At 33.9% G+C, this 26,706-nt stretch overlaps 1 protein-coding gene across 1 annotated transcript; it reads right to left on the bottom strand.

The window, feature by feature from the left end:
• Positions 1–1,572: 1,572 nt before the first annotated feature.
• LOC110107186 (chaperone protein ClpB3, mitochondrial) lies at positions 1,573–26,032 on the bottom strand. Its single transcript, XM_020837372.2, has 10 exons — positions 25,618–26,032; positions 22,833–23,051; positions 22,515–22,752; positions 12,125–12,320; positions 11,708–11,762; positions 9,605–9,755; positions 3,520–3,828; positions 3,176–3,441; positions 2,165–3,094; positions 1,573–2,019 (listed from the first exon to the last, which is right to left on the bottom strand). Exons 1-10 carry the CDS (start codon positions 25,867–25,869, stop codon positions 1,738–1,740), a joined length of 2,898 nt encoding a protein of 965 aa, XP_020693031.1. The 5' UTR covers positions 25,870–26,032; the 3' UTR covers positions 1,573–1,737.
• Between the last annotated feature and the right edge of the window lie 674 nt (positions 26,033–26,706).

The following is a 26,706-nucleotide window of genomic DNA, read 5'->3' as shown; positions in this document are numbered from 1 at the left end:
GCTGAATAACTCTTGAACAATTTGTTGCCTGCAGTCGATGTTCAAGGGTCTTCCAAATGTCGGTCCAGGAGTCAATATGAAGAACGTACGGGAGAATGGACAGAGAGATAGAGAAAGTTGAGCACAGTGCCACATCCAGGTTTTGATCGGAGAGCGTCCATTGGGTGAAGCGTTTGTTGGGCGTTGATATACCGTCGGGTTACTCGTCAAGACGGGGAGGAACAACTATCGAAGGATCCAAGAACGATGCAAAGTTGTTTACTCTAAACAACTTTAGAATATGAGATTTCCATGAGGGATAGTTATCGCCGGTGAGGGTAACAGGAATAATGTTCTTGATGTTAGAGATTAAGAATTTTAAAGACGGAGGGATGGCTATGTTGTATTCAGTGTCTTCTCCAATGTGAGAGGAATGGGAAGAATCCATTGGTTTTAGAAGAGACTTTAGATCGAAAAAAGAAGGGGCTGTGAGCCGTAATGAAGCTTTGATACCATGTCAGAGAGCTCACGACAGAGACAAGAAACTGAAATAGGAAATCTATATTTCATTACTGTCATATGTACGATACATCCCTATTTATAGGATATAGATATTCTTGAACTTAATGGATGAATTACAAAGTGTATGACTAAGATAAGAGTAGGCCGTTATGAGTTTGTTTGAGAAGTATGCTCCATGAGCTATAGTACAACTGTCATTGTCTTATTTGCATTTAGGAGGAAGAGAGAAATAAAAAATGAGGATAGAAAGATGGGGGAATTGGTATAAGCAAGACATCAAATCACTAGAAAAAAATATATTATAAAGATTTATTTAAAAGAACTAAAATGCAGACCACAATAGCAAGTAAAAGATGTAATCTTACTTGATCATCTTTATATTTAGTCTTCACACTATTAACTTGTCTCATTTCTTCCATTTTTAACAGGGATATTGATGAGAATAGAAAAGTTTGCATATTTGTGGAGAAAAGAGAATATAAGTTGCCCAACTTTCATTCATCGTTAAACTATTATTTCTACTTAAAGTTTTGAATGATTTATGTAGATTTAGAGTTCATAATACATACCCAAAATACCCTAAAAGAAGGAGATCATATATTGTTAAAACATAATATAAAAAAAATCCACCATAGGTTGATTTGAAAGTCCAATCTTGAATATTGTTGTGAGGGGGATTAATATTGTGAATCTAATTATCATTAATCTAATAAATAAATAAGATTAATTATAATGAGTGATTAACATTTTTAACCATTCCTATAATTAGTGTTTAAAATTATTATTAGGTTATGCTAATCTTAAAAATCTATAAATACACCCAATTGATCACAGACCTGTAATACCTATTGTCATATAAAGATAGTTATGGGAGAAAAGCAATGGCTCTATTAGTAAATACCTGTTGTCATTTGGTTAAATTTAGATAGAAACAACTTCTATAAAATACATAATTGCAAAATAATTAAAAAATAAAATTTTAATTATATATAACTACATAGAATCTTCTCAAAATTTGCACTTTTGCCCCATGATTAGTCAGTTGCAGCCTCAATATTAATCCTGCCAATCTTAACAAGAGCTTTTTTTTTATAAAAACATCTATAATAGATGGCCAAATTGATAATTACAATATCATTACATTAGCATTCTGAAGTCCAGTCTATATCTACAAAACAAAAACTGTTCTCATTTTCTTCCAGTAAAAGGTAAACTGCAGCAAAAATTGAAAAGATCTTAGTGATTAGCTACTAGCACTTCACCTGATGATCCATTCTCCAATTTCCTGATGATCAGCTTGGCCTTCAGGGCATCAATCAAAATTGATTCTTCCTCCATAATCTCTCCTCTCAGCAGTCCAAGAGCAACCTCGTTCTCCACCATTTGTTGAATAACTCTTTTTACAGGCCTTGCTCCAAAGTTAGGATCAAAGCCTAAGGTACCCAGCAACTCAACTGCTTCTTTAGTGTACTGCAGATCAATTTTCTTCTGCTTGAGCCTGTCTTTCACACGATTTAACTGCAATGGCAATTTTTCAGTAAGATCATTGAAGGCAAGTGAGTTTGAGGGAGTTAAAGGAGAAAATCTAAACACTTTGAACAAATTTTTTATCAACAAATGATGAAAGACTTCAAGCTATAGAGCAATTTTCAGATGATATTACCTGTAACTCCACAATACGATTGATTTCTTTGGAATCAAGTGGCTGGAAAACAATATATTCATCGATTCGGTTCATAAATTCTGGTCGGAATGTCTGCCTAGCCAACTCAACTACCTGCTTCTTCATTAGCTCATAAACAGCTTCTTTAGTATCATGGCTGCTGCGTAGAGTTTCAAGGATGTAATGTGATCCTATATTAGATGTCATTATTACGACAGTATTTGTAAAACTAACGGTCCTGCCTTGTGAATCAGTGATCCTTCCATCATCTAGTAGCTGCAATAGAATGTTGAAAACATCATGGTGTGCCTTCTCAAGCTCATCAAAGAGGACAACAGAGTAAGGCCGCCTCCTCACAACCTCAGTTAGCTGTCCCCCTTCTTCATAGCCAACATAACCAGGTGGAGCACCGACCAAGCGAGAAACCGAATGCTTTTCCATGTATTCACTCATGTCAATCCTCACAAGAGCGTTCTCCGTGTTGAAAAGGTAGCCTGCAAGTGCTTTAGCAAGCTCAGTTTTACCAACACCAGTGGGGCCCATGAACATGAAGCTTGCTATGGGACGATTGGGGTCCGAAAGCCCAGCTCTTGATCTGCGTATGGCATCGGCCACAGACTTTACGGCGATATCCTGGCCGACGACCCTCTTATGAAGAACCTCTTCCAATGAAACCAGCTTATCCCTCTCTGACTGCTGAAGGTTGGAGATTGGGATGCCAGTCCATTTGCTCACAATTTCAGCAATATCAATGTCAGTGACCTCTTCCCTAAGCATAGAATGCCCTGATTGCCGGAATTCTTCAAGTTTAAGCTCAGCTTCCTCAAGCTGTCTCTGAAGGGACATAAGTGTGCCATATTTGAGCTCAGCTGCACGGTTCAAGTCATACTCACGTTCAGCAGCTTCCATCTCTAAGTTCACTCGATCAATCTGAAATGATGAATAATAATGAATAGAAACTAAAATGTGGTGTCAAAGAACCTTAGGTTGCCTCAATAATTTCAAATTTACCTCCTCTTTAATTGAACGTATTCGAGTCATTAGGTTCTTCTCATTCTCCCAATGCTCAGAAAGTTCTTTTTGCTTTTGTTTTAGTACTTCAAGATCAGCTTCCAGCTTGCTGAGCCGTTCCTTTGAAGCTTTATCAGTGTCATTTTTCAATGAAAGCTTCTCCATCTCTAATTTAAGTATTGCTCTATCCACCTCATCCAATTCAATAGGCTTAGATGTTATTTCCATCTTCAGCTTAGCAGCGGCTTCATCAACAAGATCAATGGCTACAAGGAGCAGGTATATTCTACTCAAATGTACACTGCAAGAGAGAAACAATTTGGAAAACTTGATTTTTCACATACCTTTGTCAGGCAAGAATCGATCGGTAATATAACGGTCTGATAGAACAGCAGCTGAGACCAGAGCACTATCTGATATTTTAACACCATGATGCAATTCATAACGCTCGCGAAGTCCGCGTAGGATAGATATTGTATCTTCCACAGATGGCTGACCACAATAAACCTGCTGAAATCTCCTTTCCAAAGCAGGGTCCTTCTCAATATATTTCCTGTATTCAGTCAGTGTTGTTGCTCCAATACAGCGGAGCTCTCCCCTACCTAGCATTGGTTTAAGCAAGTTGCCAGCATCCATTGCTCCACCAGTAGCTCCTGTAGAAACCGCCAAAAATTAGCTTATAGAAGTCTTTTGCATAGGTTTATGTTATTTAAAAAGTATTAACTTGTAACAGTGCATCACAGATACATCTAATATCCCATCAAGCTAATCAAACGAACAATTTCACATGAGATGACTTAAATGAAAACCAATAGAGATGAGCCCTTATTGAACGCAAGCAGTTTTTCCTGAAGGCAACTTTTTAAATACAAAAAAATATCAGATATCCTATATTCAAGTATATTCCATAAATCCTAGTTGGCATAATCCATGTTTGATACTCATAGCAAATGTAGGGTATGAGATGATGTAAGCAGCCTTAGCTAGCATGGTTGAAAGCTTTCTATGATTCAAACTAATGGCCTCTTGGTTCCTAAAGAGGCTATCTGACTGTGGGCTCCGAAAATTTGCATTCCGGCCTCTCCGCACCTCTTTATTAATGGAGAGAGTTTTAACGATTTTAGGATCTAGAGTACATTTTTAGAAAGAAGATTATGTTTTAGATAAGACACTACCTCTCTGGATAATGAGAGAGAACTTTCGATTAAAGCAAGTCGTTAAATATCTTGCAATAATTACCTAACATATAATAACAACGATTTTAATAATTTGAATTTGGTTTTGTATTTTAGAATTTATGATTTAAAATTTATCACCATATACTTAAAGTGGGTGATGAGAGGAGGATGACGAGCCCGATCAAGATCCCATGGTTCAGTCAACCCGAGATGTCGTGGTCCCTGATCTACATAGTCATAGGAGGTAGTTGACCCAACCTGACAGAATGAACCTTGTCAAAAGCCATGGGTTGCTTCGTCCAATGATGCCTTGTAGACTTGGGATAAATGTTTGTTTAAGATGATGAATTTAAGTCAATTTTAGCTAATAAAGAGCTTTATATCATACAGAGTGCACCTTATAATTCATTACTCAATGAGCTTTTAACCATTAGGGAACATATGGGTTTTGGCCGTGACCGTAATATAATGGTTTCATTTGCCGGCAAAACCACCCACTTAGAGGCTACGTGCCACGACCCTAATAGTATGAAATTAATTGAAAATTGATGCATTCAATAGCTTTCATTTTATGTTTATTTTGAAAACTATTGTAATTTGAATATTTTAATGTTTTATTTTTATTTACCCAATGATGGAAGGCAACCAATAATCATGATTAGGGAGAGTGCTCTTTGGACATGTCACTCCTTTGGTTTGCTAGCTTTCTTTAGTTATTTGGGTATTTATCTATGGGTTGTTTGGTCTCCTATTGGGTTTGGCCCATTTATCCTTAGTTGTTTGGTGTTTGGAGTTCTCAGCTATTGGTTTTTTTTGGCTACCCGTGCCCCTCCTTGGTAGTTGTTCAGCTGCTGGATGCTTGGGTTCTTGGGCTGGCCGTGCTTTTTCCTTGGTTTATGTTGGGTCTCTTAGCTGTTCCAATTCTGGCTAGATGTTGGGTTGCTTGTCCGTTCGATTCTTGGGCTGGCCGTGCATTTTTCTTGGGTTTTTCCCTCTGTTTTGGTTGGCTGATTTGGGCGGCTGCTTAAGTGATTGTTGGTCTCCTTTCCCTATTTATAGGGGTTGTTGGCTGCTGTTGGAAGAAGCTAATGAACCTTATTTTGTCTCCAAAAACCTAGAGGTTTTCTTTTAAAGCTTGAGAGCTTCTTCTTCTCTACTTATTTCTTCTTCTAAGTCTTCTATCTATTTCTTCTCTCCACAAGTTACATTTCCATTGTATCCTTCTTCTACAAGCGTGATAGGTGTTATTGGCCAGTTTGTTGGTATTTGCCGGAGGAGTTGCGACAGGTGTTAGATAAGGATTGTGTTGTGGTGGACCTCTGGTTTGCATCTTCTTAGAGCACCTTATTTTCTTATTTTATCGGTACATATGAGGTAACCACTTGTTGGTTGTTCTGAGGGTATTTCTCTTTAATTTAAGTTTTTGTTGTTTCCTAAAGCTGTTTAATTTTTGCACCTAGTTGGATTTTGTCGGTGGTTTGTTCAATTATTTTGGATTGGGTTGTGTCCTGATTTTTCTTAAGTGTTCTCCTTTGGTTTTAGAACTTTTGGGTTTCATCAAGAATGAAATGTAGTAATACATTCAACAAGACATCTGCTTTTTGTGAAATGAACTTATTCTCCAATTCAACATCCTCACCAAACCATTTCAAAGTGTGGATGGATTTTGGATTTAAATTTTTTTGTGATGGATTTCATTTTAAGAGTTTAAATTCTCAGTAGGATTTGAGTTTATATTTGACTAGATGACTTTGGAATTTTGAGAGAATTTTGAAAATTAATTAGCTCTCTCTGATTAAAATTTTTCATCAACACTTCTATTGTCAAAGTGTTTGAGCACTTTTAGCAAATCCGCGAAAGAATTCTCATATCTCACATTTAGTAGCTTGATATAAAGATTGGAGCACAAGCAGAATAAATCTTAGCATATAAATTAGAGCTACTGTAGGGGCATTTGAACACTTTTAGTGAATCTAGAAGCATTCTCAGACACCGCATATAGTAGCTTAATATAAAGATCGGAGCACATCAACAACAACAACAACAATAACAAGCCTTTATCCCACTAAGTGGCGTTGGCTACATGAATCCTTTATCTCCATTGTGCCATATCAAGGGTCAAACACTTACTTAAAAGGTCAATTCAAATAAAGATCGGAGCATATGCAGAATAAAAAATATAAGTGGTGAAATCATTATTAGACACATGAGAATCCATCAATGATAGACAAGGTAAAACTCGTTAACAACCAAAAAATTTCAATACTTGTGATTTCTTGTTGTTGACTTGATTAGGCCGACCAATTAAGATAGTTGAATAGACAATATAGGATGATAAAGACATTGAAGGTTGTGTGTAGAATAAATAGTTGAATGAATTGAAACCCATTTGAGTGACGAGTAATGCTGTTTAGACTAAACATCAAGTAGTTTCAACCTTTTGCTTTAGTATGAACTTTTGGCAATTATAAGGAATGTATAATGGTCCTATATGGTACGGTCAACCATCCACTTGATAACTACAGTTTTATCTGACTGAATGCCAATAGCTTGAAGATTCAATCTTTTTGTGTTTAGGGCCCTAACATGCTTGAAAGCATTAAAAGCTTTATTAGTGATGTTTTGTGATGGGCCTTTGAAAAACTTTATTTACAAAACCTTATAATGTAATCTTCTTTTTAAGGAGATATACAGGAATCTCCTAGCTTTATAGAGCAAGTCTAATATGAATTTAGGCATTAGTAGACTTTCAATGTTTTTCAAATCACACTCTATTTAAGTTGGAGGATCTTGCTTGATCATCAATTACCACTATGTCGTTTGTGTCCCTGGGGTTGGCAATATTGCACCTTTCTCCATCTGCTCTTGAGTGACAAATTGAATTCCTCACTTTATCGACCAGAGAATATTATAGTTATAGGTTTTAAAAGAAATTCATTTTCTATTTGTCTTGCTTTTCCTTGGACCATATCAAATCTAGGAGATGAGATTAGTATATCAAAATGGATAGAAGTCCAAATAGATAGAAAAGAAAGTCAGTGAATTTTGGAAAAGGTAGTACTAAATAGATGGTATGCAGTGTTTTCAATAACAATTTTTTAAAATAAATTGAAAACTTTTCATCAAGGAAATGCATTCTTATCTTCAAAAACTACCATCTCTTGACCCGTTATTTGATTAAGAATTTGTAGAATATTATAGCCTTTTTGTGACATTAATTAATCTAAGGATACAGTATATACTCTCATTCACCTTCATGAGGAACGCATTTAGAAATGCATTAGTGACGCACTTTTGATAATGAACAGTACTCTAGTCTACTTCCTGAACCCTTTTTTTTACATTGAGTCGTGTGTTAACTTTGAATGTTTGGAATGGATCCATCATGGCTTATTCCCGTTATTTCTACCATTAAACTTTGGTATTAAATCAAGGAATGGCCTACAACAGTCGTACATAGAGTATATCTTATCAAATTCATTATGATTGCAAATGCTTCATTGCATCCAACTAAGATCATTCAACTCAATCTTTTATAATTTAAGAAAGCCTCATTGTCCATTCTCTTTTGTCAAAAAAAAAAAAAAAAAGATTATATAAAATTACAATAATTGCTGAAACTGTGTTGCAACTTGATAGATACAAGCAAACCCAATAAGTTAGGGATAAGGCTTATGATAGTGATGATGATGATATGTTGTTGCTTTGAAATACAAAAAACTACTTTTTTTGCATAGCTACATTGCTTTTTAATTTGAGGGGGGAAACCCAATAGGTTTGGTTTTTATTTTGTTCTTTTTTTGTTTGTTCAAAAAATCATTTTTAATTTAATTATGTCAATGTCATCTGTTGTTTAAATTTTCGACAGCCTCCTTATGCCCATCCTGTATAGGGGTAGGCGCTTGCCCTTGTTCATTCTGGTCAGATCAAAGATATAATGGCGTGAAGTATTCATATAATTCATGTTCTTTTTAGCCGGATCAAAGATACAACGGATGTGGGGTATTCTTTTGTTATGATTCTTCTCCTCGCTAGATCAAAGATGTAATTGACGCAGGTCTTTGATACCTATCACTAATGTAAGCAAGAGAGAAGCTTATACGTTGGTATATGGCGAGAGGTTGCATGAGTTGTTGAAGTCACGAGATGATCGGGTCGGGTCAAAGATGGGACTAGGATTGAAAATGCAAGATTGCATGCAGATTGGAGTTGTGTTCGCGTGGGTTGGATCACTATTTAGGCACAGGACGAGCTCATGTAGATGGTCAACTTGAACAGACAAAGAGGAAGTCGAGCATCTGGGGTTCCCGAGGGTGATTCATGCATGTACTGTTTCGGTTGGAGTCGTGCGAAATCGAGAGGGAGACAGGGCTGATGGATGGGGCTTCTGCATGCGTTCAATAGCGAATGAGAGAGGGAGATTGGGCTGGTTGAGGCATCAAGTTGGCTAGGTGATGTGTTGGGTTGCACAGGAGAGGGAGGCCAGTCGGCTCCTGCATGCGATCGAGTGGAGGGCGAGTGAGCACTAGAGTCCCTGCATGTGATACAGAGAGGATGGGAGGGCTCACTTGAGTACGTGAGTTCCTATCAATAGAGAGGGAGCAAAGCGATTTTGTTTGCTTTAATATCGTGAATGGGAGTTATGTGAGGGGCGGTTCTAAGATTGTGGGTAGTTACATGGAGCGGTTAGTGGGTCAGTGCCCAACACTAACCATTTCTCTAGACCTGTACTCTATAACTATATTGATGCATTCCTGAAATGAATGAAAGAAAATAATAAAAGTTGTTTGTGCATAAGGTGATGATGGCTGAAAACTTCAATTTCAAAAATAAATTGTATGTACATTTAGGAAGTCAGTGTTATTCAAAACATAGTTGGCATAATCGATGCTTGATACTCAGAAAATGTAGGTTATGAGATGATGATGCAAGCAGCTTTACCAAGCATGGCTGAAAGCTTTCAATGATTCAAACTCATGACCACTTGGTTTCTAAAGAGGCTATCTGACCATTGCTCTAGACTTGTACTCTGATAACTATATACATGCATTCTTGAAATGAATGAAAGAAAATAATAAAAGTAGTTTCTTTTCTTATAATCATATAAGATTCTTTTAAACCACTGATGTTAAGATGCCTAAAAATAAAATAAAGCATTAAAAATAATTATACATTCCTACATACACCAAGAACACAAAAAAAAATCAAATTATTTGAACTGAAATCACAAGGGGAAAAATATCAAGGTCACCTGCACCAACAACTGTGTGAATCTCATCGATGAATAATATAATCTGTCCATTAGAAGACGTAACTTCTTTCAGAACAGCCTTTAATCTTTCTTCAAAATCCCCACGAAACTTGGCTCCCGCAAGCAATGACCCCATATCCAAAGAGATCAACTGCATATGAATAATATATGGATTTTATAATTTGCTCATAAATTCAAGCGAGATTAGTAAAAAAATAAATTTCTTTTTTCAATTCGGCAATGCAAAACAAATGATCTGATGGGGTGACACGGATGACCCTAAATGACATTGTGATTTTTTGTTGTTGTTGTTATAATAGTTCAAACCTGCTTGAAAATAAAAGGATAAGAATTCAATTACTTGCTACTCGTATGATCATACTTGAGAAAAAAAAAAAACATTCCTCACAATACTGGAGCTTCAAATCCTTGTGGCGTCTATTACTAAAATGTAAGAAAAAGGGAGTCAAGCCGTGGATTTCTCCGCAGATCAAGCAAAATATAGATTATTCCTCAAAATTGAATTTTACAGGCAAATTAGCGTAAAAGGAAAAAAAATTACAGATGACAAAAACTTACGACTTCAAAAAAAAAAGAATCTGACTCCTCAAAAAGTAGGAGAGCTAAGTTTACATCCAAATTTAAAATTTGCTTAGTATAACATACAAAATTCTCATTATTATGAATCCTATATTGAGATTTGATTTTTATTATTTATATAAGAGGGATAACAGATAACCTAAGAATCATGTAATCAATTTGGAGAGAGTTGTGAATTTTATCTTTTTGCATGCGGGCTTATTGTAGTTTTCAAATTAATGTATATATATATATATATATATATCCCTTTAGCTTTCCCCTGACTTGCCAAAAGAAGAATCCATGGCAAGAGCTGCTCTTGCCAAAACAATGGGTGTTGTTGGTTGTTATTATAAGATAGCCAGCAAGGCCATTAGCACTAAATAATTTGAGTACCTGACTGTGCCAAACGGGATACTTATCTGCAGTTAATGAGACATTAAACACATATTTTATGTTTGCCATGAGGAATTTATGTTGAGAAGGAATAGGGGTTTCACTAATGGTTAGAGGAGAGTTTAGAGAAAGAGTAGAGGACTCTGCTTAAGTGACCATGCTATCTTAGCTGCAATAGAAGCAGAGAAAAAAAATTACATCGAGGTACGGTGTAAGCTAAAGTGCTCTGATACCATGTTGAAATCCTTAGCTGCAACAATAGAAAGAAAACTAAAACAGAGAAGAAGTACTATAACTTCATATTGCAGTTTTTATGAAGAAGAACTATCTCATACTACACGATACATGGGTATTTGTGTAGGCCTTGTAAAGTAGTTGGTACAAAACAATGGTTCAGATTGTTGTGTCAGAGAATCAACGGTCCAGATGCAGAAATCAGAGAGTGGTAGTGAATGGCAGAAGAGTGTGGAGCAGGGCACTTTATAACCACAGTTTTTGAAAGCTTATCAGGAATTACTTATCTCTTATCAGCATGCACTAATTCTTTAATTGACACACATTTCTAGTATGAAATAATAAAAAAGAAACGTTCTTCTAAGTTAAGACTGTTAAGGGAAAAAAGGAAAAAATGCATACTTTTATTTCCCCATAAGAACTAAATGCGGCATCAAAGTACCACTACATAAAAATAGATGGGTAAAAAGACTAATAAAAATGACCAAATATATCTGTTTTAAGAAAAACAAGTATATCAAATTTGCATTTCCTCTAATTAAAGTAGCCGTTTCCCTTATTATAGCATCATTTCCCAGTATGAATAGGACTTAAAAAGCAGCACATTAAGAGACGTGCTAATAGAATTAAAATCAAAGCTAGCTTCACAAATTTGTTTGAAATAGTAAAACTAGGATTCATGCATTGCTAGTTCAGAACTAGCTTAGTTAATTAATTAGAATGCCAGTAAATGTCTCTTTTGCATATTAGATATCATCATTGTTATACTGGCTAGTACTGTACACTGCAAGAAAATCTCTGTAGTCTAATCTTATGTAGGATTACTAGTCGCAACATAATTTAGGTTGAACTATAAGACACAGGAAAGTAATTTAAACAGCAAAAGCATATTACCTTTCTATTCAACAGAGGTTCGGGAACATCTCCACGAAGAATTCTTTGAGCTAATCTGTAGAACAACAATATTAAAAAATCAGGACTCAAAAGTATTGTAGAACCATAAAAACAAGATACAGAAACAACATGATTAGTCCAGGCATCACAGTTAATAAGAGATTCCACTGAATTTTAGCCAAAATTCTACATGACAATTAAATTAAAAATTTAAAATAATCAAAAAGAAAAATGAATGCAAATCATATTATTACTTCAATATCATTTGAAACCTTGATATGAAGGTGTGTGAAGGAGAGTGGTTACCCAAATCACCAATATTAATTTTCAGTAACAACAACATACAACAACATCAAGCCTTCGTCCCACGACAGTACTGCGGTTTAATTTTCAGTGACAATAATAAATCATGCATACCCTTCAGCAATAGCAGTCTTTCCAACACCAGGCTCTCCAATAATCACAGGATTGTTTTTGGTTCTCCTACAAAGTATCTGGATACAGCGCCGGATTTCATCATCGCGGCCTATGACAGGATCTAGTTTACCACGCCTGGCAAGTTCAGTCAAGTCATTACCGTACTTTTCTAGCGCTTGATATTTTCCTTCAGGATCTATGGCAAAATAATGATGTAAGCCGCAGTACGAAAATAGAAAAATAAAAACAACATGAATAAAAAACTAAATAATGTCATTAATAACATTTTTTAATGATAAACAAAGGACAAAAAAATCTAGCATAAATATCACAAATCAGGCTTAGACGTGCTTGTCAGTTTAAGTGCATTAGAATATAAAATATGGCACATAAAATCATATTTCACATACTTTATCAAATTGAGAGAAAATTATGGCTAGAAGATAATATTTAGTAGATCCCTTTACATATATTTTTCATGCTATCAACAAGATGCAACAAAACAGATATGGAAGATATCCAACAAAGACAAACGGGCATCAGAACTTTTGAAAATATCTGCCATGAAATGACTAATAGCAGGATTACATGATCAAATTTAAGCACTAGTTATGGAGTAGCATATACAAAAAAAAATATAAACCAAAAAAACTAGTTCCATTGTAATCCAATCATCAACAACAACAACATCAAGCCTTTATCTCACTATATGTGGGGTTGACTATATGAATCATTTTTTTCCCATTGTGTTCTGTTAAGAGTCAAATTTTCATTTAAATCTAATAAAAAAATATCATTTCTAATATTGCTAACTAAGTCTTTTTTATGCCTACCTCTACCTTTCTTAACATAAGTCAAGTCTACTACATCTACTCTCCTAACTGGGTCATTGAAAGGCCGACGTTTTATAGGCTAAGTCTAAGGTGACTTTCTCTAATCTTATCTGCCACTGAAGCTACTCCTACCTTTTCACGTATATACTCATTTTGCATTTTGTCTCTAAGTGTGAAGCAACTCATCCACCTGAGCATCCTCATCCTACAACACTTAAATTAATTTTATGCTAGCCTTTTAATGGCCAATATTCTGCGCCATAAAGCATTGCAGGTTTCACCACCATCTTATAGAATTTTCCCTTAAGTTTGAGGGGTACTTTTCTATCACACAACATAGATCGATGCATTCCTTCACATCAACCATCCAACTTGAATTTTACTAATAATCTATCCATCTATTTCACTATCACTTTGAACGGTAGACCCGAGATATCTAAAATTAGTGAAAAATATATGATTGGCTAAGGGATTTAGAATTGATTTGTTCAAAGTTTAAAATTGCGTATTCGGGTATTGAGGTGTTTTTCATTCATGAGGCGAGGCGTAAGCCTCAAAATCAAAAGATTGCATAAACATAAAATGATAAATTTTTGATATACTAATGAGTGAATAATATAAAACATAAAAAAGCATAAGATATGAAGTGAAATCAAAATATCCCAATAATAAGACAACATGAAATATAGTTCAACTCAAAATTCTATCTTTCTCAAATCCCAATATTCATTTCATTAACATATAATTCCAATTTCCAAAAATAAATAGCAATGACATATCACATAAGAACTTATAAGTCATCAACACTGTCATCACTAAGGGGAACTTTATTTGAATCATCATTATGATGAACTGCTCTCTCCCCTTCCTCCTCTCCCCTATAGAATCCAATGTCGGGCATTTACTTCAAGATTTATATAAGTTTTAATATATATAGCGTGAGGCGTAAGCCTCATGCCAGTGAGGCGAGGCGGGCCTCAACCAAGTTGAGGCGCAAGCCTCATAAAAAAAACTTGAGGCGTAAGCATCGAGGCGTTTTTTACTGGAATTGCACAAAGGCGGGCCTCAAGGAGAGCCTCATATTGCGCAATTTTAAACCATGGATTTGTTATATATCCAGTTAAAGTTAAAAAAACATTGCATCTAACTTGTGCCCCAATAAAGTTCATGCGATGGCTTGAATACAAAAAAAATATTGTATTTCTTTCCAACTTGTTAGTTGGGATGCTAAAGAAAATGTCAAGCACCGCCTTCTGCTCGCAGTTATTACTTGAATAACTGCTTAACAAATGCCAACAAAAGAACTAACGATGAATACAATATTTATAGAATATACAAGTTTTTTCAAAAGAGTGATTTCCAATGACAGAATGTAGCTGTATTAGAGAAAAAATTATCTTCATTTAAATTTGAATTACGTGGAATTATAGATCAATTAATGCCAAAAAAATTCACGGAACTCAAGAATATTCAGATATGTAGCATCTAAAACCAATAAATTTACCACATGATTTTTCATATCATGATTGTATTATCAATATCTTTTCTGTTCCTTTTCTATCATTTTAATGTGTTCTCAATTCATCCCGTGCACTAGTTGCACTAGTTACTTGGATCACATTTCAGTTGACATGGGAAACTCTAAACCTAGGCAAAGCACTAGCCACAGAATCCAAGCTGTCAAGGAGGTCCAAGTTCAAACAACGTCTATGGCAAGGGCAACTGCAAGTAAAATGCATATAAGGGCCCATACGGGTTGTTGGAGTTAGAAAAATAAGTATCGGAAAACAATCGAAATTGCTAGATCCATCATTTGGATGCATATACTTATAAATACAAAGCAGCATTAAGCTCCAAAATCCTCTGAAAAATCTCCAAAAGTTATAATTTTATTCACATACATAATGTGTGAAAATTATAAAAATAATAATAATAATAATAATAATGTGTGAAAATTAAATCATAAATTTCAAAATTATGTTTTCCATCTATAACCAACCAAATAATACTGTCAAGCTTAACATTAGTTAGCATTACTCGTCTCTTGCGTCCCAGGCATTAAGCAAACACAAGAAGCATGAAAAGAATTCAAAAGAATCAAACCACCACTCACTGCTTTATATCTTCTCAATGAGATCACATCCAGGTTTGTTGAAGTTGGAGTGAAAAGAAAATAAGTAATGCAGGAAATAAAACGGGGTTGATTTGAATGATGGGAAATCTGTCGTCTTTAATTGATATTGAAAAAGAGTCATCAGATCAACGGGGGTAGATGGGATTGTTAGATAAGGAAAATTAGAGACCACAAATTCATTGCATACAAGAAAATACCTCTCTCACGGATTCGTATATAAGAAAGTAAAAGAAGAAAGAAAATACGATTGCATCCTTAGCATTAATTGGCAACAATGTATTATACTTCTCCCATATTTACCCTCAACAGTATATTACATGTTGCTCACCTTGCAATAAATCTTTTATTAATCCATACAAACCACTAAATAACACAACTATAGGATAAACTTGTTTACTAATCATTGTGTATTTAAGATCCTTATAAAAGGACGATTGAAGAATTTAGACAAAATGATGAGCTATATCTTCTTGAATATAAAAACCATTCATCATATTCATTCATCTCCACTCTTAATAAAAAAACCATTTGGGAATATTCTTATAGGTTAGACCTACAATGAATCTTTCATTTCTATATATGAATGATAACATTAAAGACTTTCATTGTGACACTTGTGAAATTGCAAAATATTGTGTTTCTTTTTCTAAAAATGACCCTACATCCTCTACTCATTTTATGTTAACTAACTCTGATGTTTGGAGACCTTCCCCCAACATTTCTAGAGCTATAAATTTATCATTTTTATTGATGATTGCATTTAAATGACATGGATATATCATATTAAACAAAAATCAAATGTCAGATTAAAGCTGATCGAAGCCGGATTCATTCGAGAATCCCCAACTTTACTGTTATAATAAAAAATCAATTTGAAGTTAACATCGAGATATTTCACATAAATAATAGTATTGATTATTTTAATCACACTTTATCTTCTTTCTTCAATAAAAATTTCTTCAATAAAAAAATGTATCATTAACCAATGCACCAATTTGAGACACTAGAAAATACCGCAAACCCTATTTAAGTCACTAGAAAATATGAATTCAAAGAATTCCACGATAGAATATATGAATACCTTGAAAAAAAAAAACTGTTTGAATATTATTGAGCTAACAAAATAGAAAAAAATAATAGGATAGAAATGAATCTTTTCATTAAAATACAAAATGGGTAGGAACCTAGAGAGATACGTAGCAAAAATAGTTGGCAAAAAATATACTCAATCCTATGAAATATTTATCCTGTTGCAAAATGAATATAATTCGTATTTTAATTTCTCTTGTTGCTAACCTTGATGGTAGATACAACAATATGATGTGAAGAATACCTTCGTACATGGAGATGTCGAAGAACTTTATATTAAACCTCAAACATGATTCGATAGTTATTTTACAAAAAAAAATAAGGTGTGCAAATTGAACAAAGTGCTTTATGGCCTTAAACAATCCTTGAGAGCATGATTTGATAAATTTACAGAAATGATATATGAAATGTGCTATAAACAAAGTCAAGAAGACCATACCCTCTTCTCAAAACACTCCACTACATAAATTTTTTTATTCTCATCATATTTGTTGATGATAGTGAAAGAAATGAATCACCTAGAAAATTTTATTGAAGATTTTGAAATCAAGAAACAAGACAAACTTAAATACTTCCTGGCTATAGAAATTGCACAATCATAACAAATAACCTTCTTCATGTCATGGAGCTATTAAGAGAAACAAAGATGGATTGTAAGCCATATGAAACTCCACCTAAACTTGGTCAAAATTTATATAGATGAAGAAGGAACAAAAGTTGAAATCGGACAACATCACAGATTAGTTGGGAAAATTATCCATTAGACTGCCTTAACATTACTTTTGTGGTAAGTATCACAAGTCATTTCATGCACAAATCCAAAGAAGCTAACATTCAAGCTGCTTAGATAGTCCTCATGTACCTTAGATCAATTTGAGGAAAAAGGAATTCTCTATTAAAAAATATGATATTCTACAACTTGAAGGTTATATTGATGCTTAGTATGTCGGGTCACAAGTGAATAAGAGGTCCATTTCAAGATGCTACACACTTCTGCAAAAAATCTTATAACATGAAGAAGCAAAAAACATTGTGTCGTTTCAAAACCCAGCACTAAATATCTAAATCTGAATTCATAGCAATTGCTCAATGTATTTGCAAACTCCTTGGAAGAGCATATGAAGATAAATTGTGACAATAAATCAATCATCATCATTGATCATAATCCTGTACAACACAATTGAACTAAACTTAAGAAAGTGGATAAGCATTTCATTAAAAAAAATTGAAACTAGATTGATTTGCACTTCATTTGTCCTAACAAGAAGACAACTTGTTGACATATTCACCAAAAAAAGTCATAAACCCCACATTCAATAATATAATAAGCAATCATAGAATGGTAGATCTCTACCATTCAGTTTGAAGAGTGTTAAAGAGCCGTCGAATAAAGAGAAGTAGGTGTGAGATAAAAAAATTTAAGGCCATGGATTCATTGCTTACAAGGAAATAACCTCCCACATATTTGTACGCTATAAAGTAAAGAATAAGCAACAAATTGCTCCCTTGGAATTAATCAACAACCAAGGAAAGACAAGTATTGGGATTATTTATTTTTGTGGTTGTTATAATAATAATTTATTTCTATTTTTCTTCAACATAATATTGCACATGAATGCCCAATAAAAATGAATAATCTAAGCTCTCCTAGCTGCTGCTTCTTAATATGTTAACCAGCAACTTTAGATGGTTAAGATACTCAAATACTCAACTGAAATTTACTGTGAAAGCGTAATTTTTGGAAGACAAAGGATCATATTTCTCATATTTAATCCTCCGCATGGGAATCTGATCTTATCCCAAGATAAACTAAGGAAAGGAGGAGAAACTTGGAGGAAGACAAACTAAAATTAAGGTGGATGAAAAATTAGAAAAGAAGAAGATAAAAACAGAAAAAAAGACAGGATGAGATGCCTACAACTAAAAAAACATGGAAGGGGCGTAAAAAAAATCAAGAAAAGGGATTGAAATTAGGAACTCGAGCCACTAGAAGGAGCACGAAAGAAAAATAGCAAGAAAAATGTTGACTGCATCAAATCTAACCCCTCTTAAAATTAGTTGCTCAACAAAGCCAGCTAACATGACAACCTTGGCTAGTGTCCTCTCAGAGCAGTGTCACAATTGCAGAATAGCTCAATTAGCACCCCCTTAATATTGAATGCTCCAATGATAATCTAGTGAATGGATAAATTCTGATCAAGGTAAACTACAGTCTGGTTCACGGGATGCCTGCTTCTAGCCACCATTAGCCAAGTGCCAAGCACAAAACATCAAGATATGCCTAGTTGGTTACCAACACACCCAAGTGGTTGTGCATGCTATGGCGGTTAAATCAATGTTTGATGGTTATTGAGTTGAAAAGATGAATGGCCCTCTGATAGGAAACTTGAAAGAAGGCGTACAAATAGGAAGCCTAATTCCATGAGAAGGGGATAGAGAGTACTTGATTTCCAAAAGTCGATGAGAGAAAAAGGGCATCAGAAGATTCTTTCATACTCTACTTCCTATGATAGCCAAGTGAGAAGGATCTCTACTAATTCGGTGCCAATATACGCACTCCAATAATCTGATCTACTCGGGTACTATTCTTTCTTCCTTGAATTAATAGAATTTTATTTTACTTCCTTCTCATTGTTCATTGCTTCTTGCTTATCAGTCCAAGTATAGATTAATCTCATAGCTATAACTTCACAAGCAAGATCAGGCTTCAACATTTAAGGTTCAGTGAGTATATAGAACCATGAATTTCAGGCGCAAAAGGATCAAAATAGATTGTGACAAAGGAAAAGCATCAGACAATGACATCCAGCATGCGAGTGCACAACAATCTAGCATTTTCTGTTGGATGATACAAAAATTGATGGTAAGCCTTTAGCGCCTACAGCCTCTCCTATAGATAGGTGGAGTTCCAACCCTTCCCACTCCAAATCTAGCTCCTCACCCTCCAAAGTAACTATCAACTTTACAAACCAATCCTAAAGCAAAGAACTTGGTGATATGTGATAAGTTTCATAGAATGCCCCAACCTCTATCAAATAAACCAGCCCCAAAGTGCCAGTGTCAAAGCACTTAAAAGATAGAATTTTAATAGTAATCGGGATGAGGTCAATAGATGAGAGGGGAGACAATCTCCACCCTAACACACAATACATCGCATAGAGGATTCACACAACTAAATAACATGATAGAGGACGTAGTCTGAGACAAGCGAGTGAAGGATTATCTCATATATCAAATGGCTAATTACCCCATCAAAAAAATCAGGATCAACAGTGTTGGTCGTGTCAATAAAGTAAATAAAGATTATTAAGGTTATCTCTACTATCTTTGGAGCGGATGAGGCTGCATAATGATTGGATTTGAAGCAACTCTCAACATGAGAAGTGTTCCTAGTTCAGAGTTCACAATCCAACCCTCCAATTGTCTTCCGCATCCAAGATTTACCTCATATATAAAACAAATATTATGATGTAATCATGGTAAAGGCAATAATATATCATATGAAGTTTGAAATTTTGTTAAAGAGTATTGCAAGAAAAAACCTAAAATAGGTGCAACATGATGCTTGAAAAAAGAATTAAATTTTTGTTTATCTTTATTTTATAAAAATAGTTTTATTTTTAATTTCATGAGTAGTAAATTTTATGAGAAAAAGATCAAAATGGTCCTTCCACTATTCGGTGGGGGTCATTTTAATCCCATATTATATAAAAGGCTCAATTTGGTCACCATACTCTTTAAAAGGGTCCAGAATAACTCTATCTTCTAAACTAATAAAAATTGAAGTTAATGATTTTAAAAAATAGTGTCACATATATTTTCTTTTAAATTTTTAGTAAATATAAATTTTCATTTATCTTATTTACTTGTGTATAGCAGCTAATTTCACAAAGTTAATTTTTAAATCTTTTTAGATTTGTTGTATATTGTGTAAATTACCCTCATATGCTAAGATATTAAGTTTTGTATTTTTTTTTTTAAATAATAAAACATAATATTTTAAGTAATATATTTATTTATTTTTAAAAAAGTTAAATAAAAAAACAAATGCAAATAAAAAATGTCAAATATTTAAAAATATGTACCAAATATGGACAGATGGATCAAACATGAATGATAAAAAATATCAAAATTAATTTGCTTAGACTTAAATTGGCTATCACAAAATTACTTTAATTCAATTTGAAATCTGTAAGTTACACACAAATATACATATTCAAATATATAAAATAAATATACAATACATAAATATATTCATATTTTACATGTCATACTATATCTATTAATTATTTATTTTTAGCTCAACTCTAGTTTTTATCTTGACTCAAAATCAATATATTTTTTATTCTAAGTTGATGCTGGCTCATATGAACTCAGCTAATCACCTATCATACTTATTATCTTTCATGTTAATCTTCAAAACTAGTTATATATATCCATGAATATTTAAAGAGTAAATTTACTCATGAGTTTGGATATTTTTCATTCGTCATGCAAAGAAGTCTAAGGTTGATAGTTTATGCTCCTCCTCAATTGGTCGAGAGCTTCCTATATAAATAATAAATCGCTTGATCATCTAGACTTCCACTTGGGTTCATGCATGTACAGGCAGTAAGCCATGAATTTTCTCCGGACCACTAACCGTAACTTCACAGATGGACTCCTCATGCGCAAAACCTATCATGTTCATTTCTGTCCTATCTCGCATCTCACCTCTTGACTCGTCCTTGATTTGGTGAGGTCACGTGTGAGAGCCTCGTCGGCTAACATAAGTTTAAAGGATGATTATAACATATAAAAATTTATTAACAGTAAAACTGAAATGCACAAAATACCATAAAGTCATGCCTCAATCATGGCTTTGGCCCTAATCCATAACATTGCCATGATATTTATCAAGCAATTCAGACATTGGACTATTTTGGTACATGTTTAAGGAATCAAGGGGTTAAGTTGGACCTTTTATATAATATGGGACAAAAATAGCTTCTCACAAATATTTGAGGGCCTGTTTTTGGTCTTTTTAACTAATTTTTATTTCAAGATATTGCAATTTTGTAATATTATAATCATACAAATTGGCCTTGCAACTATCAACTTCATTTCAAGCCATGCAAAACTCATTAGATACAATACATGCATGCCATGTAAAACCAGACACATGCTAATCTAAATTAGCCAAATTGATTTTGTCGGCCAAGGAAGGTCAAAAGTGAAGTTATTTTAAAAGGTTCTTAACACGTCTCTCCAATTCTCAAGTCTTTTTATCTCCCCCAAAATCCATGCATGCATAATGAAAATTTTAGCTAAGGGAGACCAAGTGTCTAAGTTATATGAATTCACATGACTTTTCCAAGCATATCTATAAGAGAAATTGTGGCCCACATCCATAGAGTGATTCTCCATAATCAAGATTCATGAATGAAGAATTCAACCCTCTCCAAGGATCATGCACCTCTCCAACGTTCATGCATGAAATCAAATATGCCCCCATTGTTTCTTAAAACTGTCCCAACTTTAGTAATTATCTTTTTTCACTATATCAAAATTTTATTTTCTTATGAAATTTAATTTCTTTGTAAACTAAAGATGTAACATGTTTTTTGAAATAAAAAAGAAGTTATCTTCCTTTGGAATTGGCTTGGTGGCTTATTCTCTTGGCATTATTTGGTGACCTTGCTACCCCCATTTCTTTGGTGAGAAGTAAATTATCTTTTATCTTCTTTGGCCATTAAAACCCTAAATCACCTTCATTAGCTATCTCTATCAAAGATAAATATTAAAAGATAAAGAATGAAGATCCTTGTAAATAAAAAATGGGAAATAAATCACAAAAACAATAAAAAAACAAACAGGAACATGCATGCATATCATTTAGAAATGGAATATGAAGTATATTCATTACCATTTCGACTCACTCTCCAAGACACATCAAGTAATCCGACATTTAATAGAAAAATAATATCAAGTCTAAGAACTTCAAAAGTCCACCAAAAGAAAAAATTTTGAAAACTATAAATTATAACACCCTCATAATCACCACCAGTCTTATCACAATTATTAGGAGTTGTCTATATGAATCTTCTTCTCCATTCATTCATGTTGCGACTAACATGTGATCTCAACTCTAGTTCCACAGGTCAAACATAATAAATACATGCATGCACAAATATGTAGGATCTCAATATTAGAAGAGTGTCCAATTGGATGATGTAACAGTGTAGATCAAATCATAATTGCAATAAATCTACTAGACTGGTGAGGGCAGCTGGTTGAATCATTAAAAAGGGGTACATAAAATAAATAATAGGTGATAAGCAATAAAGTATCATACTCTGATCTGTAACTCTTTGACTTCCTCGTACAGCTAATACAGCATCCTTTAGATCTTTCTCACTCAAACCAATGTTTTTGAACAACTGCTGCCCAAATCTCTTATCTGAGAACAATGCCAATATGAGGTGCTCTACTGACAAGAAGTCATCACTAAATTCCTTTTTATACTTCTTTGAGGTGTCCAGAAGAGAGACTAGATTCTGTCCCACAATTGGCCCACTAGTATCACCAACTATCTACAGGAAAAATCAAAATTTTAACATTCCGCTAACCAATTTATTTCAACTCTACTCATGATATAAAGAATAGTAATTACCTTCGGCTGTGAAGAGATAAACTGATCTGTTGCTTGTAAAACTGTAGTATTGTCAACACCAGCCTTCGTGAATATTCTTCGAGCCAAACCATCTTTCTGCTCCAAAAGGGCTTTCATCAAATGTTCAGTCTCCACAACTTGTTGTTTACTCGTTCTTGCAGCATCTACAGCACCAATAATAGCCTCCCATGCCATTTCAGTGAATTCACCCTGATTAATCTGCTCAAATAAAGTTAAATTTAGAATTCTACAAATATTAAGGTACGAACTTGCTGCACTGATGGATCCTTAATACTGGAAATATGGTTGATAAAGAAAAGAGGATCCTTTTTGTCACCATAATTACCATCATCATGGCATGCAATACAATGAATTAAAAAAAAAATGCATGAAAGATATGAATGCAAAAAAGGATCAGCTGACCAATGTGAGAGATTCATGTAGCTAATATGCACACCATTGTTCTATAATCATGCATACTTAATAGGCCTTACAAATACTTTGGATGCTAATTTTTTCATTTAGAATTGTACTGGCATCATCTTGCACCTTTCCCATTTTAATTTATTTCAATTTCTAACCAAACAGTAGTTTTGCATTTTATTTTTATGTTTTTTCTCTATTTTAGTTTCATGCGGCATAAAAAGTGGACACTCCATTTCAAAAACTGCAAAAATAAAGGCCATTTCAATACCATCCAAGGTCCAAAAAGTAAGAGTAACATATACTTTTTGTTCACCTTTTTTCATTCAAAACTATGATTTTTCCACCAACATTTCCTATACATTTGCAAATGATATTTTCGTCGGCTCAATGGAAATAATTCAAGTAGTAAATAAAATAAATCAAATACATGTAAGAAAAATAGACTTTGAAAGAACTCATTGTTGATCCCATGAGCCCATATGACTCATAAATAGCTCATTATTTGATCTAATGATAACAAATTTTGAGTGGTGTCATCTAATGGTTTGTAAATATTTCACTTCAAGGTAATCAAATTCTAGCAACCATGAAGAAAATGTTGACTTCCACTTAGCTCCTTGGAGGGTTGGTCACTTAGAGGAGAGCACCAAAAGTGAATTCAAGAAGAATAAGATGAATAATCTTTGCTCAAATTGAAATTAGTCTAGTGTACGTCTAATAACTTAAATCTTATTATATTTGATTGAGTAGATTTACTAAATAGCTTCAAGATAGATGAACATTTCATTAAAAATAGTAAAAATATCTAAGAGTCATTTTAAACTTATAAAATTAGCTTAAAATTTTTGAGGAATTAATTGGGTTGATTTTTTATTTATTTACTTTATTCCCAGTTTATTGATATGTCAAAATTTGCTCAATTATTAATGTATTTTTGTTATCATGTGCTTCATATGACTATTCACATGATTTTATTCACTCTTATATGATAGCATCTTTAACTGATCATGAATTTTCTATTAGAAAAATTAATCATGCTTTATGCAATAATTATTTCATTAATCATCTAATTAAGAATAATGAGCATATTTTGTATATTAATAATATTTTATTATGTATTTTGTATATTGACAACATTATTTGGATTTTCATGTTTCAAAAATTACATCAAATTTGTCAAATGTGCTTAATATTTGATTCATCAAGTATTAATAAAATTTATTTTAAGACTAAATATATATTTATTTTATGTATTCATAAGTAGCTTCTAATATTGTGGTCATAGAATATAGAATATTTTTACTGTGAATATATATATATATATATATATATCCCTAAAACTATATCTCTGACATTGATGCAGGACAACCATGTGTGTGCTAGTCATTGATCTCCATTTTTGTAAGCCTACCTCTGTCAAAAATTCCACTTATTTATAGGATTACCATCGATACTATATAGGATTCCATTTGTGCATGTGCTTCTTGCTTGCGCATACATGCATGAATCCAGGTTTATCAAAAGTTCTATGTATTTACAAAACTATCACTGTTGTTATGCACTTCATCAAAACTTTGTGTTATTTATGATAGCACATCAAATTATTGGCTTCAACCATTTCTATGCATAACCCTCAACTTCCAACATTTGCGCAAATTGTTTCATCAAAGATTTGTAGAATTTAGTTCTATAACAGTGTAGCTTTGGAAGATTGAAGGAGCAAAGCTCTATAATATAAAAAACAACCAAAAAGTTTTAAGAGTAAAGCTTTCACACTACATATAACTATAAGAAACAGGTGTGAAGTGATTCAATAATAGAGACCTTTGGAAGTTTTTGCAGATAGAATTGCCTAAATCACTAAAACTCCACCCCGGTGATAAAAAAAGAAGAACTTGAGAAAATGCAAAACAATGAGTGTTTTTTTTTTCCCAAATATAAAGGGACGTCAGCCACTCCCAACCACCTTGCTCAACCAATGCTTGAAAACCAAACAAAACCTAAGCTCAAATGGTTTTTAGTTAGCTTCTTTATCAGTTCAGCCACAAACATGAATGAAACCTTGTTCTTTCATGACTCATATGGACAATCAGTTAAACAGGCTAACTTCAAAAAAAAAAACTAAAAAAATTGTTTCTTGCTCCATAAGCAATCTAAAATCAGTCAAGATTTCCCTAGTACAAGATTCACCTTGAGTCGACAAACAGAAATCTTCTATCTCTGAACATCAGCAGATAAAAAAAAGCTCTCAACAGGAAAACTCGCGCAAAGATAATATCTTCAACAAAAAATCCCCAAGAGATCTAATCTAAATAGATAATTCAAGGCTTTACAGGTACAACCAACGTATAAACGATACCTGGGAGGAGCTTCCATAACCAGACTGCGAAGGCGAGTGGTAACGACGAAAGAAGAACCATTTCTCCGCACAAGAGCCCGGAGCCGCGGCCAATACTCTAACCCCCATTAACGGAACTACACCGCGGAAGGCTGCGGCAGATTCCAGCTCAGGCAAGAAAAGGCATGGTGAAGCGCCGGAAGCTGAGATCCGGCGGCGCACTGCCGCTGGGGCAGACCTTGCGAATCTGGCTGCCGCGGTTCGAAACAACATGGGGAGGAACTTCTTTGTTTTCGCCTTCGGAGGAGGGAAAATAGGATCTGCGAGGCTATAGACAGTGAAGCAGGGAAGCGGTGGTCATGCAGGAAGGAAGGATTAGCCTGAGGGTTTAAAGAGAGGAAAACCCCGCTGAAGGCCGTGGAACTGTTGAGAATGTTCCACCGGACTCTTTGATATAATAGAAATTAAGGCCAGCAAAAATCGTTGGATCCAATTCCACGAATGTGGCGAACCGCACGCGCCTATTTGAAATCAAACCAGGTCAAATTATTAGGTGCCGTCACCCAATCTAAAAATAAGTCCGAATAATCAATTAAAATTTGCTACATGTATTATATTTTGACTGTATTTTTTGACTGCGCTTTAGGTGTGCTTTACATAAGCTTTGACTGTACTTTACTTGCGCTTTGATTGTACTTTTTAACTGCGCTTTACCTGCACTTTACCTGTATTTTACCTGCACTTTTGATACATTTGACTTAAAATTCCGCCGACACGTGCACATTCCAATGTCAATATTTTATTGGTGTCCGGACCTATCTCTACGTCCAGTTACCACACCTAATAATTTTCCTGAAACAAGACCGCTACCAAATAGGCTTTTGTTTTTTAGGCTATAAAAAATTATTTTTCCATTTCTAAATAAATATTTATAATCTTTATAATAATATTTTTATAATTAACTTTTCACACATAATATTTATAATCATCTTCACAAAAAAATACAAATACTAAATTAGAGATTTTTTTATTAACTTAATGGTAATGTTATGTTAGACTAGAGAGAATTATATATATATGTACATTCCACCTTTCTCAATTTTCAGAACC

The sequence above is a fragment of the Dendrobium catenatum genome, unplaced genomic scaffold, assembly GCF_001605985.2.
Source record: "Dendrobium catenatum unplaced genomic scaffold, ASM160598v2 fragScaff_scaffold_201, whole genome shotgun sequence".
Classification (NCBI taxonomy): domain Eukaryota; kingdom Viridiplantae; phylum Streptophyta; class Magnoliopsida; order Asparagales; family Orchidaceae; genus Dendrobium; species Dendrobium catenatum.
Note: the sequence above shows the minus strand (reverse complement) of the source record. Positions and strands in the feature narration are given on the sequence as shown.